General features: G+C 41.6%; 2 protein-coding genes and 1 long non-coding RNA gene across 3 annotated transcripts in view; 1 reads left to right on the top strand and 2 right to left on the bottom strand.

Annotated features, from left to right (window-relative positions):
* Positions 1-14,266, top strand: part of LOC144464766 (uncharacterized) — a 130,961-nt gene that overhangs the window by 41,495 nt on the left and 75,200 nt on the right. The window lies entirely within an intron of this gene.
* Positions 407-6,795, bottom strand: LOC117269325 (olfactory receptor 5J3-like). The gene is made up of 5 exons (XM_033646275.2): positions 6,713-6,795; positions 4,716-4,771; positions 3,584-3,771; positions 2,820-3,482; positions 407-590 (listed from the first exon to the last, which is right to left on the bottom strand). Exons 1-5 carry the CDS (start codon positions 6,793-6,795, stop codon positions 426-428), a joined length of 1,155 nt encoding a protein of 384 aa, XP_033502166.2. The 3' UTR covers positions 407-425.
* Positions 9,233-13,021, bottom strand: LOC117269336 (olfactory receptor 52N5-like). Its single transcript, XM_033646287.2, has 2 exons — positions 12,899-13,021; positions 9,233-10,205 (listed from the first exon to the last, which is right to left on the bottom strand). The coding sequence occupies exon 2, from the start codon at positions 10,181-10,183 to the stop codon at positions 9,233-9,235; it is 951 nt and encodes a 316-aa protein (XP_033502178.2). The 5' UTR covers positions 10,184-10,205; positions 12,899-13,021.

The following is a 14,266-nucleotide window of genomic DNA, read 5'->3' as shown; positions in this document are numbered from 1 at the left end:
TCAGTATACAAAAGACTGATTTAATAATCATGCCGACCCAAACGCAAGAGAAAATGTTGACGCTGTGCGTTTTTTACAAACCACAGACACTTGACATTATGTAAGTGATACATTTAAACTTTGGTTGGAAGTTGCACTGTGGTTAAAGTGTGTAAAAAACAGCGACAGGTCACTACAAACCATTCACATTTGGTGCCTAATAAGCTGCTTGTGAAGAGCCACAGGTTAGTAAAACCCAATCAGTATTATTGTTCCAGAGTCTCAAAGTGATCTGTATGAAGCATACAGATGTAACAGTCATGGTTTGCAGAAACCAACATTGCCAACATTTTCTTCTGGAGACTGGGCTGATGGTTTCTAAATAAGTTTTAGTGCGAGACGGTCTCTTAACCCCAAATGGACATGAAACAGCTTTCCTCTCCCAGTCAGGACACTGTGTGGACGTTCTTTGTGGGTAACACAGCAGCAGGTCTGAACCTGCTCAGAGTCCTCCTGATGGACTCTCTCAGCTCCTCGTTCCTCAGACTGTAGATCAGGGGGTTTAGGAAAGGAGTCAGAGCGGAGTACAGCACAGACACAATGATACGAACCTGAAACAAAATCAGAAATAATGATAAGTTACAGGTCACCAGACTATCACAGGGCTGACACATAGAGACAGACACATTCACACCTATGGACAATTTAGAGTCACCAATTAACCTGCATGTCTTTGGACTGTGGGAGGAAGCTGGAGCACCTGGAGGAATATTTATCATATCTCATAATGATCAGACTTTGATCCTCTGTCTGACCCTCCCTGTGTCCAAGGATATTCATTCATTCATTTATTTGTTCTTTAATCATCACACTGTTATTAATATAATCTGGGGATTTTAATCCAAAGTAATGACCACTGTGTGTGAATGCATGAATGGGTCAGAGCTGAACTGTAATAAACTGGAGCTGCTGTGAGACAACATGCAGAGCTGTTCTTCTAAAGTTATTTTGGTGAAAGTAGTGTAATCAGTAACTTATTACTCTACATAGAGAGTAATATTGTAAAGTGACATTACTTTTAAATTCAGGTAAAATGTCAGAAGTAATGTATTACATTTTTAGAGTGACTTGCCCAATAATGTTTAAGCCTAGCTAGTGGAACCATTGTAACTATTCGGTCGGACTTAGAGCACCAACTTAAGCTCCGTCTCCACCAAACCCTTTCAGTCCAGCACCTCTGGAACCAGCAGTAAGCCTTCAGACATGGTACCTAGACCCTCGGTGTGTTCAGACAGTCCTCTTAAATGTGGGCGGGGTTGTTGTCACTCACTGCTCCGTCCAGCACTCGCTGTATTTCCTCATCAGCGGTGACACAGATGGAAGTCTGCACCTGGTTTATCGTCCACAGAACGAGGCTGCACGCCCACATTTTCACAACAAAATAGAACAGGCTGCAGTGAGAGTCTCTCTCCATGGGATATTTAAAAATAGCAGCTTTGTGCATTTAGTCCTTCTCAGGCAAGCTCAGGGGTTTAGTGTTGCTGTAGCCCACAGGAAGTGAGGATTAGAATATATGACCTTCACATAATCCGCTCCAAATTAATCTATATTTTTAAAGTCATTACTAAAAGTGTGTGTCATATAAAAACTAAAGTGATGGTCAAAGTTGTCACAGTGAAATTTAAGGTGTGCTGATGGATTCACGTCATCAACTCATGCATTGAGTAACATTACAAGTTAACGTTCCACCTTAAAAGTTGCCGGCAGTCGGCCCAGTGAATGAAGTTATTTTTTTCTCTTTCATTTTATAGTTGTAGTTTACTGATGTATGAACAGAGGTTACATAAAACCAGAGTGAGCGTCCTCTACTGACCAATCAGACTGCAGGGTTTCTAGCTCCACCTTTTAGTACCAGATCTGTGTGCTAGGTACCCCAACAGAGGGGGGACCAAACATGGGGACGCTAAGGAACGCTTCTGTTGGGACCATCCACAACTTTCACTGTGGGAACTGCTGTACTATACTGCTATAGGCAGAAGCCCTGTTGGTGCAACCAGCCCCTGAATCTGAGCTTTAACGTCCCACAGCCTTTACAGCAATGTGCCATCTGATATCTGTGTGGTGCGTCTGGTCTGTGTCCAGAGTTATGGTCCTTCAATGCAACAAAATGTCTCTGCTTTCATGTTAAAGGAATTTCAAACACAGGTCAATGACAGCTCAGGTACCATCTGCTGTGTGAGGCCACAGGACGTGGTAGAGAGGTTTGGAAACTCAAGGTGGACCTAATGGGGAGATTTTTCTCAAGTTGCTGCTTTCAAGGTCAAAGAAGAACCTTTAAACTCCTCGCTAATCTTGTTTTAAATACTGTAATCAGATAACGATAAAGCCTCTGGTGACGAGGGCCAATATTTCGGGCTGATCTGGTGTCGTCAGAGGATATCCAAGGAAAGACTTCCTGTTCTGATCACAGATAATTTGAGTCACTCTCTATAAGCAGAAATCTGCATATGAATGTGGATAACTGTTAGAAATTATAATTAAAGCAAACTTATTGTCAGACAGTAGCTGATGGGATCTGAGGCTACATTTCAGTTACTGCATTCAGCCTCTCCGCACTGACAGTTTACCTGCCGTTCATATGCGATTAGCACGACTTGGACTACAACACAAAACCAGCACACCTCCAGAACCAAAGTCTTGTCCTGTCACCTCTACTATCTTCATAGAGGTTATAAATACTGGAGCTGAACACAGGACCTTAAAAATATTTTTTGGTAGACATATATGAGACTAAAGCAAAGGCAAAGGTAAGTATTAAAGCTGAATGATTCGTCTCGTACCTCAGGTGAAAAGTTTCCCACCCTGTAGGAGATGTATACAAACGAGGCCGAGCTGTAAGAGATGGACACCACAGTCAGGTGGGCGGCACACGTCCTGAAGGCCTTGAGCCTTTGAGCAACACCCATCCTCGATATGGAAACACCAATCAGGATGTAGGAGGTGAGGATGAGGACTCCTGTGGTCAGTAGTGCCAGTATGGCGAAGGAAATGGACACAATGTTATCTATGACGGTGTTACCACACACCAGGCGCCGTACAGACGACAGGTCACACCAGCCATTCCTCACCACATTGGGGCCGCAGTAAAGCCGCTGCCAGGTCATGGAGGTAGCTGGTAGTGTGCAGAAGGCGGCAAAACTCCAGGCTCCTGCGATGAGGAGCAGCCGGACGGGCCGAGTCATGACCGCCGTGTAGCGCAGAGGGTTGCAGATGGCCACGTAGCGGTCGTACGCCATGACAGTCAGGATGGCACGACCGGTAACAGCCAGCTGAACGAAGAAATGCATCTGGAGTAAGCAGCCTGGGACGGAAATGGTATTCACGTCTGTCAGGAGGCCCAACAGCATTTTAGGGATGGTGGTGGTGGTGAAGAGGATGTCCACGAAAGAAAGGTTGGAGAGGAAGAAATACATGGGAGAGTTGAGCTTTGAGTCAGTCAGCACCTGCGTGAGAATAAACAAGGCGGGATTAAGACACTAATAATTCCATTTTAGTCAGACTAAGGCAAAACTGATGAAATGAGCTTTAATAGATTATTTTGTACCACAAAGATGATCATGCTGTTTCCTCCCAGGATGATGATGTAACCCAGAAGCAGGAGGACAAAAACTATCATCTTTTTCTCACCAAGGCTGGCGAGGCCCTGGATGATGAAGAAAGTGACGCCATCAGGCTCCCAGGTGCCGTTAACAGAGCTGGATCTCTGATTAGTCGACAAGGGCAGGTACGAATCTGGAGAAAGAGTGAGGTAAGGGTGGGGTTAGTCAGGCATGTGCATACACGGGGTGTCTCTCAAAGTCAGGGAAAGATCCTCACACTGCCAAATTTCAAGGAGGATACGTCATCGTCCCGCCGAAGGACTGTTCCAGTGTCAAGGATCCTTGTGAATTTCACAGAGGATTGAGTCCTTCTTTCAGAGAAATTCATTTCATCATTCATCATTTACAGCAGAGATGGAGCGCTAAAAGTCACGTGACTCTGAAAATACAGTTTAATCAATCAATCAATCAATCAATCTTATTTATAAAGCCCAATATCACAAATCACAATTTGCCTCACAGGGCTTTACAGCATACGACATCCCTCTGTCCTTATGACCCTCACAGCTGATCAGGAAAAAACCCCAAAAACCCTTTAATGGGGAAAAAATGGTAGAAAGCTCAGGAAGAGCAACTGAGGAGGGATCCCTCTTCCAGGACGGACAGACGTGCAATAGATGTCGTACAGAAGGGACCTACACCTACACCTACACCTACACCTAAGGGAAGCATGTATAGAGTGAATAGGATTGGTCTGAGCACAGAACCTTGTGGAACTCCAAAACAAACTTTAGTATTTGCATTTGTTTAAAATTTTACAACATGAGAGAGTGCCAAAATGACCACAGTACCCTGAAACGCCCGGTGACACTTGTTAGCCTGTTCCAATGTGTGTTGACTGGATGCTAGGAAGGACTCTGTCTCTGCAGGATCCTTCCTTGGAAGGACTCATCCTACCAAGGAAGGATCCTTGACTTTGAGAAACACCCACAGACTCTGAAGCGTCTGCCCCTTTGACCTCTGACTAGATAAGTGCTCTTTACACCCAACATTTTATTCTATTTCTTTTATTAATTTTAGATTGTAGTTTATAAATTTGGCCCATCGCAACAATTTTTAATTGAAAGTGTGGTGTACACCGGACAACTGCATCTGAGTTGAGGCGCTCGCCCTTCCTCTCCCTGACAGCAGAGCTGAAGAGAGACAAGATATTCAGGAATGTGCATAACTTCACATCCGTTGGATTTTCCTGGACAATCTATCCAGAGTCCGTTACATTAAAATTAAGGTCCCAGGTTTTAAGTTACATCCTGTTCACTAACTTTTGATACTTGAAGTACTTTTTGTTGCTAACGCCTCCAGACTTTTGTTTAAGTAACATTGTGTCATGTTTGCTGTAATCGTTCTTCCTCATCGCACTGGCCATTTAAAGATACCAACATCCTCACAAATATTAAGTAAAAATCTCCAGGCCTTGTTTTGTACTTGAGCCATCTGAGTTAATCACATCGGGTGGGAATCTTCTAAAGGTACAGATAAACAGTTTCTCTGTAAAAGAGGTGGAACATAAACCCAATCTGTCCTGACAGTCTGAGAGAGACTGAGAGAGGATTTATCACCTCAATACTTTCCAGTCTATCCGGTTTTAATATGCTCAAAAAAAGAAGAAATATCATGGAAAACTGAGAATAATGTGATTACTATTACTTTACACATTTAGCAGTCTGTGCAAAAACAATTAGGAAGTAAACTCAAAGTCAATAAAACAGGTGAAGGATCAGAATTTGACAAAGGCAGCATGACCTGAAGTGACTGAATCATTAAATCTGAAGGTAAAGCTCTTTCTTTCACTCTGGAGTCGAGTACATGGAAACTCTAACACCTCAAAACCTGCTGCTTCCACTTCACAATCACTTCTTTAACCAATTCAATATACAAACAACAAGTATAAATATAGTTTAAAGCTTCAACACTGTATGATAAGAGCAGTTAATGTTAAGCCTTTATGCAAATTAAATAAGTAAGAAAAGATTCAGCTCTTTCTCTAATAGTTTGTAAATGTGTCATCGCCTTCAGACACTGACAAAGAATTTCACTGAAGCACTTTTAAGGGAAACAAATGAAGAACCTTTAATGTTATCATCATTTTTACAAACTGTCTTCTGTGTAATAACATTTCTGTTCTCCTGCTTATAACTGAAAACATATTTGTGAAGTCAGACTGTGGAGTTTGATGGCACTGGACATCATTAAAACATTAAAGCACACGACAACAGCACATAATGACAATGACAGGAACACTCACAGACCTCTGGGGCTTTCAGGGGAAATATCAAACGGTAAAAGCTCCATCTCTCTTCAGCAGACAGACACACAGACAGACAGATGAACAGATGGGTGGATGGAGGAAAATTCACTGTCAACAGAAAACAAGTGCAGAATAATGAATGTGTGAAAAAGAAAAGCTTTGTATGTAACCTAATGTGTGCACGAGCTCAGTGTGACAGCAGCTGTTACACAGTCAGAATGAAACTCTTTAAAAAGCTCTACAGCTGCACAGCACAAACAGCACGTCTTCATATTTGTCTTTTGAACACAACAGACAGAAATAAGATCTCATCATCTCACCTGAATGTGTGAATCTTTGCTGGGCTCAGTCACGTTCAGTCAGATAGAAGCTCAACTTCATCCACGTCCACATTTTGTCCTTTCAGGAGCGACTGAGCGTTTTCTGATTCTGATGGAGATGAAGGTGAGACCAAACATGGTTAATTACACAAAGTGACATCACATCCTTTCATTAAAAATATAAATTGTACACAGGACAGTAAGAGAATTCCAGAGGGACCTATTTTTAGTTACCTCTGTGGTTATAAACAAGAAAACATGAGAAACACCATCGTCTTTGTTGCCACGGTAACAACTGCCCCCTTCAAATGTTTATTCTCCTCATTAAAGGTTCATTATAAAAGTAATTACTTTAATTGCTTGTGTGTGTGTGTGTGTGTGTGTGTGTGTGTGTAGTTGTACCTGTTGTTGTGAAGTTATAAAGTTGGTCTGAGTCACAACTTTAAGAATCTTTCAGAGTTTCAGGGTTCTTTTGCAGTTAAATAATAAAATGAATAATTTCGTACCAGTCACTGTAAATAAAGATGGACGACACGTCTCCAGCGTCCAGACATGAATCCAAAAATTTCCCAGATATGGCCGCCGCCATCTTAAGCTGCAGTATCTTGTTTCTGCCGTCCGACCAATCACAAGCAGCACCATTGGTTGTGAGCACACTGACTGGCACACACAGCTGTCAATCATGATGTCAAACCCTTTTTATTTCATCAAATAACTAATTAAAACCAAAGTGATCAGACAAACAAACATGTGAACAAACATCAGTGTGATAAAAAATCTTAAATGGCAGAAACCATCTTTGGAAAAAAAAAAGTTGATGTGTACTTTGATTTTTCACTTTGGCCCATGATCCATCCACTAACATAGAGGGGGCGGGGTTCATTACCTAGCATAAACATTGTGTTTCCATATGAGCAAATCATATTCAAATGGCACTCGAGGTCACACTGACGTTTCTTTGACGGAGACAATGATAGGTGCGAAGGAACCAAGACGCACCACCAACAGCGTCAAAGATAACAATAGTTTCACTAGCAAGAATCACATCACAACAATATGAAGTTAAACATTTTAATGAATGTTCTGAGGTATGAGATGATGTTGATGGTGAATGAATGTAGAGGGGAGGAACAAAGATGGTTGGAGGATGTCGTCAGCCAGGCTGGTCCGGAGGGTACACTGGACGCTGGGCAGAAGGAGACTCAGTGTGGGGGTTGAGAGATCTGAGACGAACAGGGCTGGATGGGTTGGCCAGGTATAAGTAGGCTTGTCAGGTGATGAGAGGAGTGGTTGAGGCGTGACCCTGCTTTCGAACCTCAGTTAACTAGTTAACTTCATATAGCGTGAAATTTTGTGAGGTCATTATGACGGTGTATCACTGCGTCCTGGACGTGACGCAAGCATCAGTTTGATTGCATTGTTTTCTCTTGGACTGTCCGAACTGCCTGTAAATGACACTTTGCGCCACATTGTGCTGCGTCTTTTGTCTTTTGTCTCGTCGGACACTTTATTTCCAATTTTTTTGTGCTGCTCACATTGAAAGCGCCTCAATGGAGGAGGAACGGCTGATTCACAAGGTTAAAATGAGGAATTACCTGAGAGAGAGTGATCAGTAAGGACCTACTCACTCCTCTTTTCAGTTGCTACTCTGAGACCACAGCTCATAGGTGGGTTGTTTGTTTATATGACACTTGCACCAGTTAGGTCACAGCGTGCAGCTGAAACAGGTAAAAATGATCAAACTTTCTTTCTTCAAACTTTCTGTAAATAACTTTGTAAACTAGAAAGGCACTCAGAGAGCGAAGACGTTGACCAAGGCCAGAAGCCCTGTGTCACAATGTGATCATACATGAAAATAGTTCATCTATCTGCCCCGTGATTAAGATCCACTCCATGTTCTGATGGGTTCTTACTTGGACTTTGCTTCACCCTTCTTCCAAGATTCATAAAAATTAAACCAGTTGTTTTTCCCCCAGTCCTGCTGATAAACAAACCAGTGTTGGGATCACTGGACTCCACACATGATTTGTTTATTTGCAACTTTTATCTGGATGTGTAAAGGCAGAAACTCAGGAGTTCTCTTTCTTCAGGCAGAGGACCTGTCTGAAGGTTCCTGGTGAACAAGTTCGCACAAGCAGCCAGAAACAAAGTCTGCCAGCTAACTTCCCAAGCAAAGGACAAACTGTGAGGACAAAGAGTGACCAGCTCCCTCTTACCTGCACCACTGGAATACAGCAGTGTAGCTGAGGCAGCAGGCGTGTAAACAACATGTGGAACCAGCTAAAACAATCTGCCTAAACTCTTGTCAATCCTCACCATTTTCTCCACCAAATTTTAACTAGTGATTTGTAAGCCATTATTTTAACACATCGAAGTGAAATCTGCAAAACCAGATTGAGCACTGGGCCAAGTTAAGACCACCAGGCCCGGCCTAGGCTTGGGATTCAGCAGAGCCCAGCAGCCATCACGCAGGCTCAACGCTGGAGACAGGCTCAAGGTTTCAGTAACCATCAGGCCAGCTCCGGGCTCAGCCGAGGCCCAGCAACTACCATCAGGCAGCAAGTTAATCTGTGGCAGAATGGCTACTAAAAGAGACATGGAAGAGCTAAAGAGATCGAATGGGGAATTAAGGAAATCGGGGACATCAAATGGAGGCAATGGCAAGTTAGCAAGACATTTAACCTGCATGTCTTTGGACTGTGGGAGGAAGCTGGAGCACCTGGAGGAAACCCACGCTGACACGGGGAGGCAGTGTGAACCACTGCACCACCGTGCGTCATTACAACATAATTTTAACTGACGTCATTATTACTGAATGGAACTTTAATCTAAGTAAGACAATAATAATTATGCACTGGATTGTATGAGGCTTTTCTGGATACTCAAAGATGCTCTACAGAGAACAACCAAACAAAAAGAAAGACAAAACACGACATGAAGAGAAAATGTTTTTTAATTGCATGACTGAAAATTTCAGTGAGTGCAACTATTGAATCGACATTATTTACACTTCATTCAGCATCGGGTCAGTTCACCTGCGACGCAGTTGTTGTTTTCCTGTTAAATATGATCATAAGTTTTTGTCTGACTGCTTTGATTTGCAGTCCGTAGATAACGGCGTTCATGGAAGGAGGAACCACGTGGAACATGATGGACGCCAGCTTCCTGTGGTCTGTTAAGTAAGGGAAACGATGGAGGATGATGATGATGGCACCCGACACAAACATGATGATGTACACAGCCAGGTGGGTGGCACAGGTCTGCAGCGCTTTGCTGTTTAGAGCCTTGTTCTTACTACTCAAACACACTATGGCGATCCTCAGGTAGGTGAGCGTGACGCTGCCGAGGGAGGAGCCCAGCAGGAGCACGGTGTAGCCGAGGCCGTAGATGTTATTGATGAGGACGCTCTCGCAGGACAGCTTGAACAAGGAGGCGTTGTCGCAGAATGGGTTGAAAATAATCCACCTGCAGCGCGACAGGCGGACGCTGAGGCCCACGAGGATCGCCACCATAACTAAAGCCACCGCCCACGCTGACACAGACAGTGACACCACCATCCTGTTGGTCATGATGGTGGCGTATCTCAGGGGGTTGCAGATGGCCACATAGCGATCGAAGGCCATGATCATGAGCACCGTGTGAGTGGCGCTTGCATGAAAGTGACTGCAGAACGCCTGTACGGCACAGTCGATGTAATGAATGTGGCGCTCTGCAACTGGGATAAAAATGTCTCCTAACAGAGGAGGGATGATGGTCGTCGCCCCGAATGCATCGTTAATACTCATGTTGCAGAAGAGCAGGTACATGGGCTGGTGGAGGCTCCTCTCCGTGAAGATCAGGACCACCAGGCCGATGTTGGACACCATGATGAAGATGTAGATGAGGAGGAGTAGGATGAAGGCTGGGATGGAGGAGTGGGGTGTCACCTTTAACCCCTCCAGGAGAAGAATATCTGTACGTAGCGTCTGATTCTCCATCGTACACAAGGGTGATTTCAGCCTAATGAGGATGGGACAGAGAAAAAAATAATATAACATCAAATACATTTTCCTGTTAAAGATCGTCACGCAGGCTGTTCTAAACTCTTCGTACATGTACCTACAAAAAATGACGCATCTTAATTCGTATATGACCCACATATTAAAGGCTGTGATCTCATAAACAATGCACTGACGGTGGTAAAGAAGGAAGTGGTATAAAAAGTGAAATCGAGGCAGGTTGTAGTGACGGACGGGTCAAACTAACACAGGACATTCCCTCAGGACAGCGGCGTTTGTGTCTCGTGTGAAACCAGGTGAACATTGGTCATTTTAAGGTACATCTTCATGATACGTTAAGTACGTAACTTTATGTTAAGTAGTACTTTACTTTCCTAAACTGAAAATATGTACCTTTATTTTGGTAAAAATAACCCACGTAACTCTACGTTACGTAGGTACTCTACGCGACTCTACGCAACTTTTGTAGACTAAGAACACATACCTTTGGTAAATATAACCTATGTAACTCTACTTTCATAAACTAAGAATACATATGTTTACTTTCCTACGCTAAAAATACAGAACTTTACGTTCCCAAACTGAAAATATGTAACTTTATTTTGGTGAACAGAACCTACGTAACTTTACTTTCATAAACTAAAAACAAATAACTTCACTTTGGTAAACACAATCTATGTAATTTTACTCTCATAAACTAAAAAAATCCGTAACTTTGCTTTCCTAAACTGAAAATATGTATCTTCACTTTGGTAAACATAACCTACGTAACTTTACTTTTGTTAACTAAAAATAATAACTTCACTTTCCTAAACTGAAAATATGTATATTTATTTTGATAAACATAACCTGCATAACTTTACTGTTGCAGACTAAAAACACATAACTTTGGTAAACATAACCTATGTAACTTTACTTACGTGAACTAAAAATACGTAACTTTACTTTCCCAAACTGAAAATATGTAACATTATTTTGGTGAACAAATCCTACGTAACTTTACTTACATAGACTAAAAACACATAACTTTGGGAAAAAAAACCTACATAACTCTACTTTTGTAAACTCAAAATACGTTACTTTATTTTGATGAACAAAACCTATGTTACCCTACCCTAAAAATACATAAGTTTACTTTCCAAAAACTAGCCTATGGAACTTCACTTTCAGAAACTGAAAATGCATAACATTTTCAAATCTTTGAATTTTATTTGTTAGAGTGAACCAACTCTTAAATGAGGATACGTAGGATTAACACAGCAAGTAATTTGCACAAATAAAACATATCAGCAATATGTATAATAATATTCTCTGTTGTCTTAACACTTAAAAACTTTACAGCAAAATGCACGTTTATCTTTATCTGCAACTTACCTAATCGAAACAGAACTTACTGTATATTTTTATACCCTAAAGCGTATCGTCTTTTAAAGTAAAGGCTCACTGTGGATTAATAATAAAATTATTAAACCTTGTTTTGTTTTTTTTACATTTTTGTGCACATGATGTACAGGACAATTAAATAGTGTTTTTTAAAAAGTACATAAAAATACAATAGAAAATATGTTTATACACATTTCTTAATTTTGTGTATCTATATTTAAAGTAGAGGAGCTGTATCAGACAAATAACTTTTACTGCTCCCTGAAGTGTAACCCTGCTGTGATTACAATGACAGGAATTTAAACAGATATTTAAACATATGACGGACAAGGTGTGGCTAGGTTATTAAGATTAAAAGCAGTTTCAATTTTGAATGTTTTAATCTCATATCAAAGTGAAATTAAAATAGACGGAGCAGCTTTTATTTTGATACAGTTTATGTTCATGTACTTTGTTTAAAAACATTTTCATTTCAGTGAATCAGTCGATCAGCAACAGACGAGAAAAAGAATATTTGTCTCACTGATGTGAAACCCAAATAATTCAAACATATTTTAGAGGAACAAACAGTTTCAGCTTTGATCCGTCTGCAGCTTTTCAAACTGAGCCCGTCAGGATTCACTGATTCAGGGCTCAGTATTTTAAATGAAACCATGGACATCCCAACAAACACACTGAGGCAAAAACAGCCACATTATGACCACAGTCAAACAATAAAACCTTAATGAGTTAAACTATTAGGATGATAGATGAAGAAGACGCTGTGGCGTCAGAACAAAGGTCTGCAGACAGATTTAAAGTGATGCAAATGCTGCTTAAAACTCAGTCGAGGCAGGCTGCTCACACTTCAACAGGAAACATGACCTCATTTAAATATTATTACTGTGAAACACTAGAAGATCTGACTGAAGGCTGTGTGTCTGCTTTCATTCATTCATTTTTAAATTTATTGCAATTTGCCTCAAAGATTCAGTTAATTCTGTTCAATTCTTTTCATGTATTCAAGATTTAATTTCAAGTGTTAACACGAAAGCAAATCACATAATGTGCTGCACACAGTAAAATACTAACATATTAATAATCTCTATTTTTAGAAGCAATATTGACAGAGTCTTTGACACAGGGTTCAAATCAGCTGATTAAAGAATCTGATCTCAGCAGATTTACAGCACAAACAAGATAAGATCACAGAATGTGAGACGGTTTCTGTCTCTAGAAAATAAAACACGGTACAAACATCACTCAGTAAACAAACATCATCATCATCATCATCATCATCATCATCAGACTGAGTGTGTGTCTCGTGCTCACCTGTGTGGACGTGAGCCTCCTCCGCTCAGACCTGAGCTGAGCTGAGGCCATTTATAAGATCAGTGATTGGCTGGTGATGCTGAACTCTGACAGCGGCTGCCTGGAGACAAACCCAGAGTTTCATCAACAAAACGCCCTCTAAGGTGAAGATTTATCTCAACTACATTTACTGTTCATCTGTGTTGACGTGTAAAATGTCAACACACACAATGATGACATCATCTTCTCAAACCGCACGTGCCTATTGATGCTTTGTGTGATGAGCAAACGCTGGAAACAACAACAACAATGGAGGACGACTGGTTTGCTGAAGTTTTGTCAGCACTGCTCGGTCTGGTGACGACTTTAAACTCTCCACTTCACAGATGAACAGAGGCGTCTGCAGTTTAAAGTCCACTAGAACCAATGGTTTTGGATCAGGACCAGTGGAACCAGCAGATGGTGGGACACTTTCCAGAGTGGGATTGTTGTTGATGAGGAGCGGAAGGAAAACTTTCACTCGTATGTTTAAGTGAGCTTCATTGTCCTTAAATTGAACAGGTTAGCGGACAGACAGACAGACAGACAGACAGACAGCTAACGGCCGGACCACAGGCGGGCTCAGCTGCTGCTCAGCTGCAGAACATCCAGAGAAAAGTGTGATATGTTTTAGCAACAACTAGGCAGTGAAAATGGTCTCTTGACGATCATACTGACATCGCACCTCCTTTTGCTACGGTGTCCCCTGACGACATCTCTGTGGACAGAGTCCCTTCATTTGGTTAGATGAGGCTTTTTATTGTGAAATATTTGCAGGAACATGTTGTTGATGATGCAGCGGCTGCACGGCTCCATAAATACGTTGAGTACCTGCTTTCAGTTGTGAAAATACAGCAGTTACAGCAGCAGCAACACCGTCTGTGTGAACACTGAACATGTTAGCCTCGCGTCACCAGGCTCTTCACGGTTTCCATTCACTCTGAATTTTGTCTGGATTCTGGTTCCGGTCTAGAGAGCGGATCTGGAATTCACCAAAGTAAAACTCTAAATTCTGGCGCACCATCAATTTACAATAAAAGAAAAAGGTTAACTTAATGGCTTGGGGCTTTTTTTGTAAATTATATTCTTTAAATTAAAAAGTTTCACCACATTTTTATTAGCTTGGTGCTTTTATTTTGATGGAAAGGCACATCCATCGAATTCAAGATCCTGTCTTTCTCGCCCTGGTTCCGGTTCCTTACCAAAACGGCCACTAAACGGCCCCAGACTAGCACATGTGACAGTTGGAGTCATTTTAGCGTTCTAGTGTAGACAACGATATTTGTAACATGACATCGTGTGAACAGAATTATTATCAGATGAAAATATAGACAGGTCTTTGGAGACACC

Source organism: Epinephelus lanceolatus, chromosome 11 (genome assembly GCF_041903045.1).
Source record: "Epinephelus lanceolatus isolate andai-2023 chromosome 11, ASM4190304v1, whole genome shotgun sequence".
In the NCBI taxonomy this organism is placed as follows: Eukaryota; Metazoa; Chordata; class Actinopteri; order Perciformes; family Serranidae; genus Epinephelus; species Epinephelus lanceolatus.
This window is presented reverse-complemented; position numbering and strand designations above follow the sequence as displayed.

Excerpts from the sequence above, each read along its gene's own strand:
- LOC117269336 (XM_033646287.2), bottom strand. The coding sequence starts at position 10,183 with ATGGAGAATCAGACGCTACGTACAGATATTCTTCTCCTGGAGGGGTTA.
- LOC117269325 (XM_033646275.2), bottom strand. The coding sequence starts at position 6,795 with ATGGCGGCGGCCATATCTGGGAAATTTTTGGATTCATGTCTGGACGCT. Across the intron at positions 4,772-6,712 it reads ATCTTTATTTACAGTGACTG|CTCTGCTGTCAGGGAGAGGA; the intron begins GTACGAAATTAT and ends GTCTCTCTTCAG. Across the intron at positions 3,772-4,715 it reads CTCAGATGCAGTTGTCCGGT|ATTCGTACCTGCCCTTGTCG; the intron begins GTACACCACACT and ends CTCTTTCTCCAG.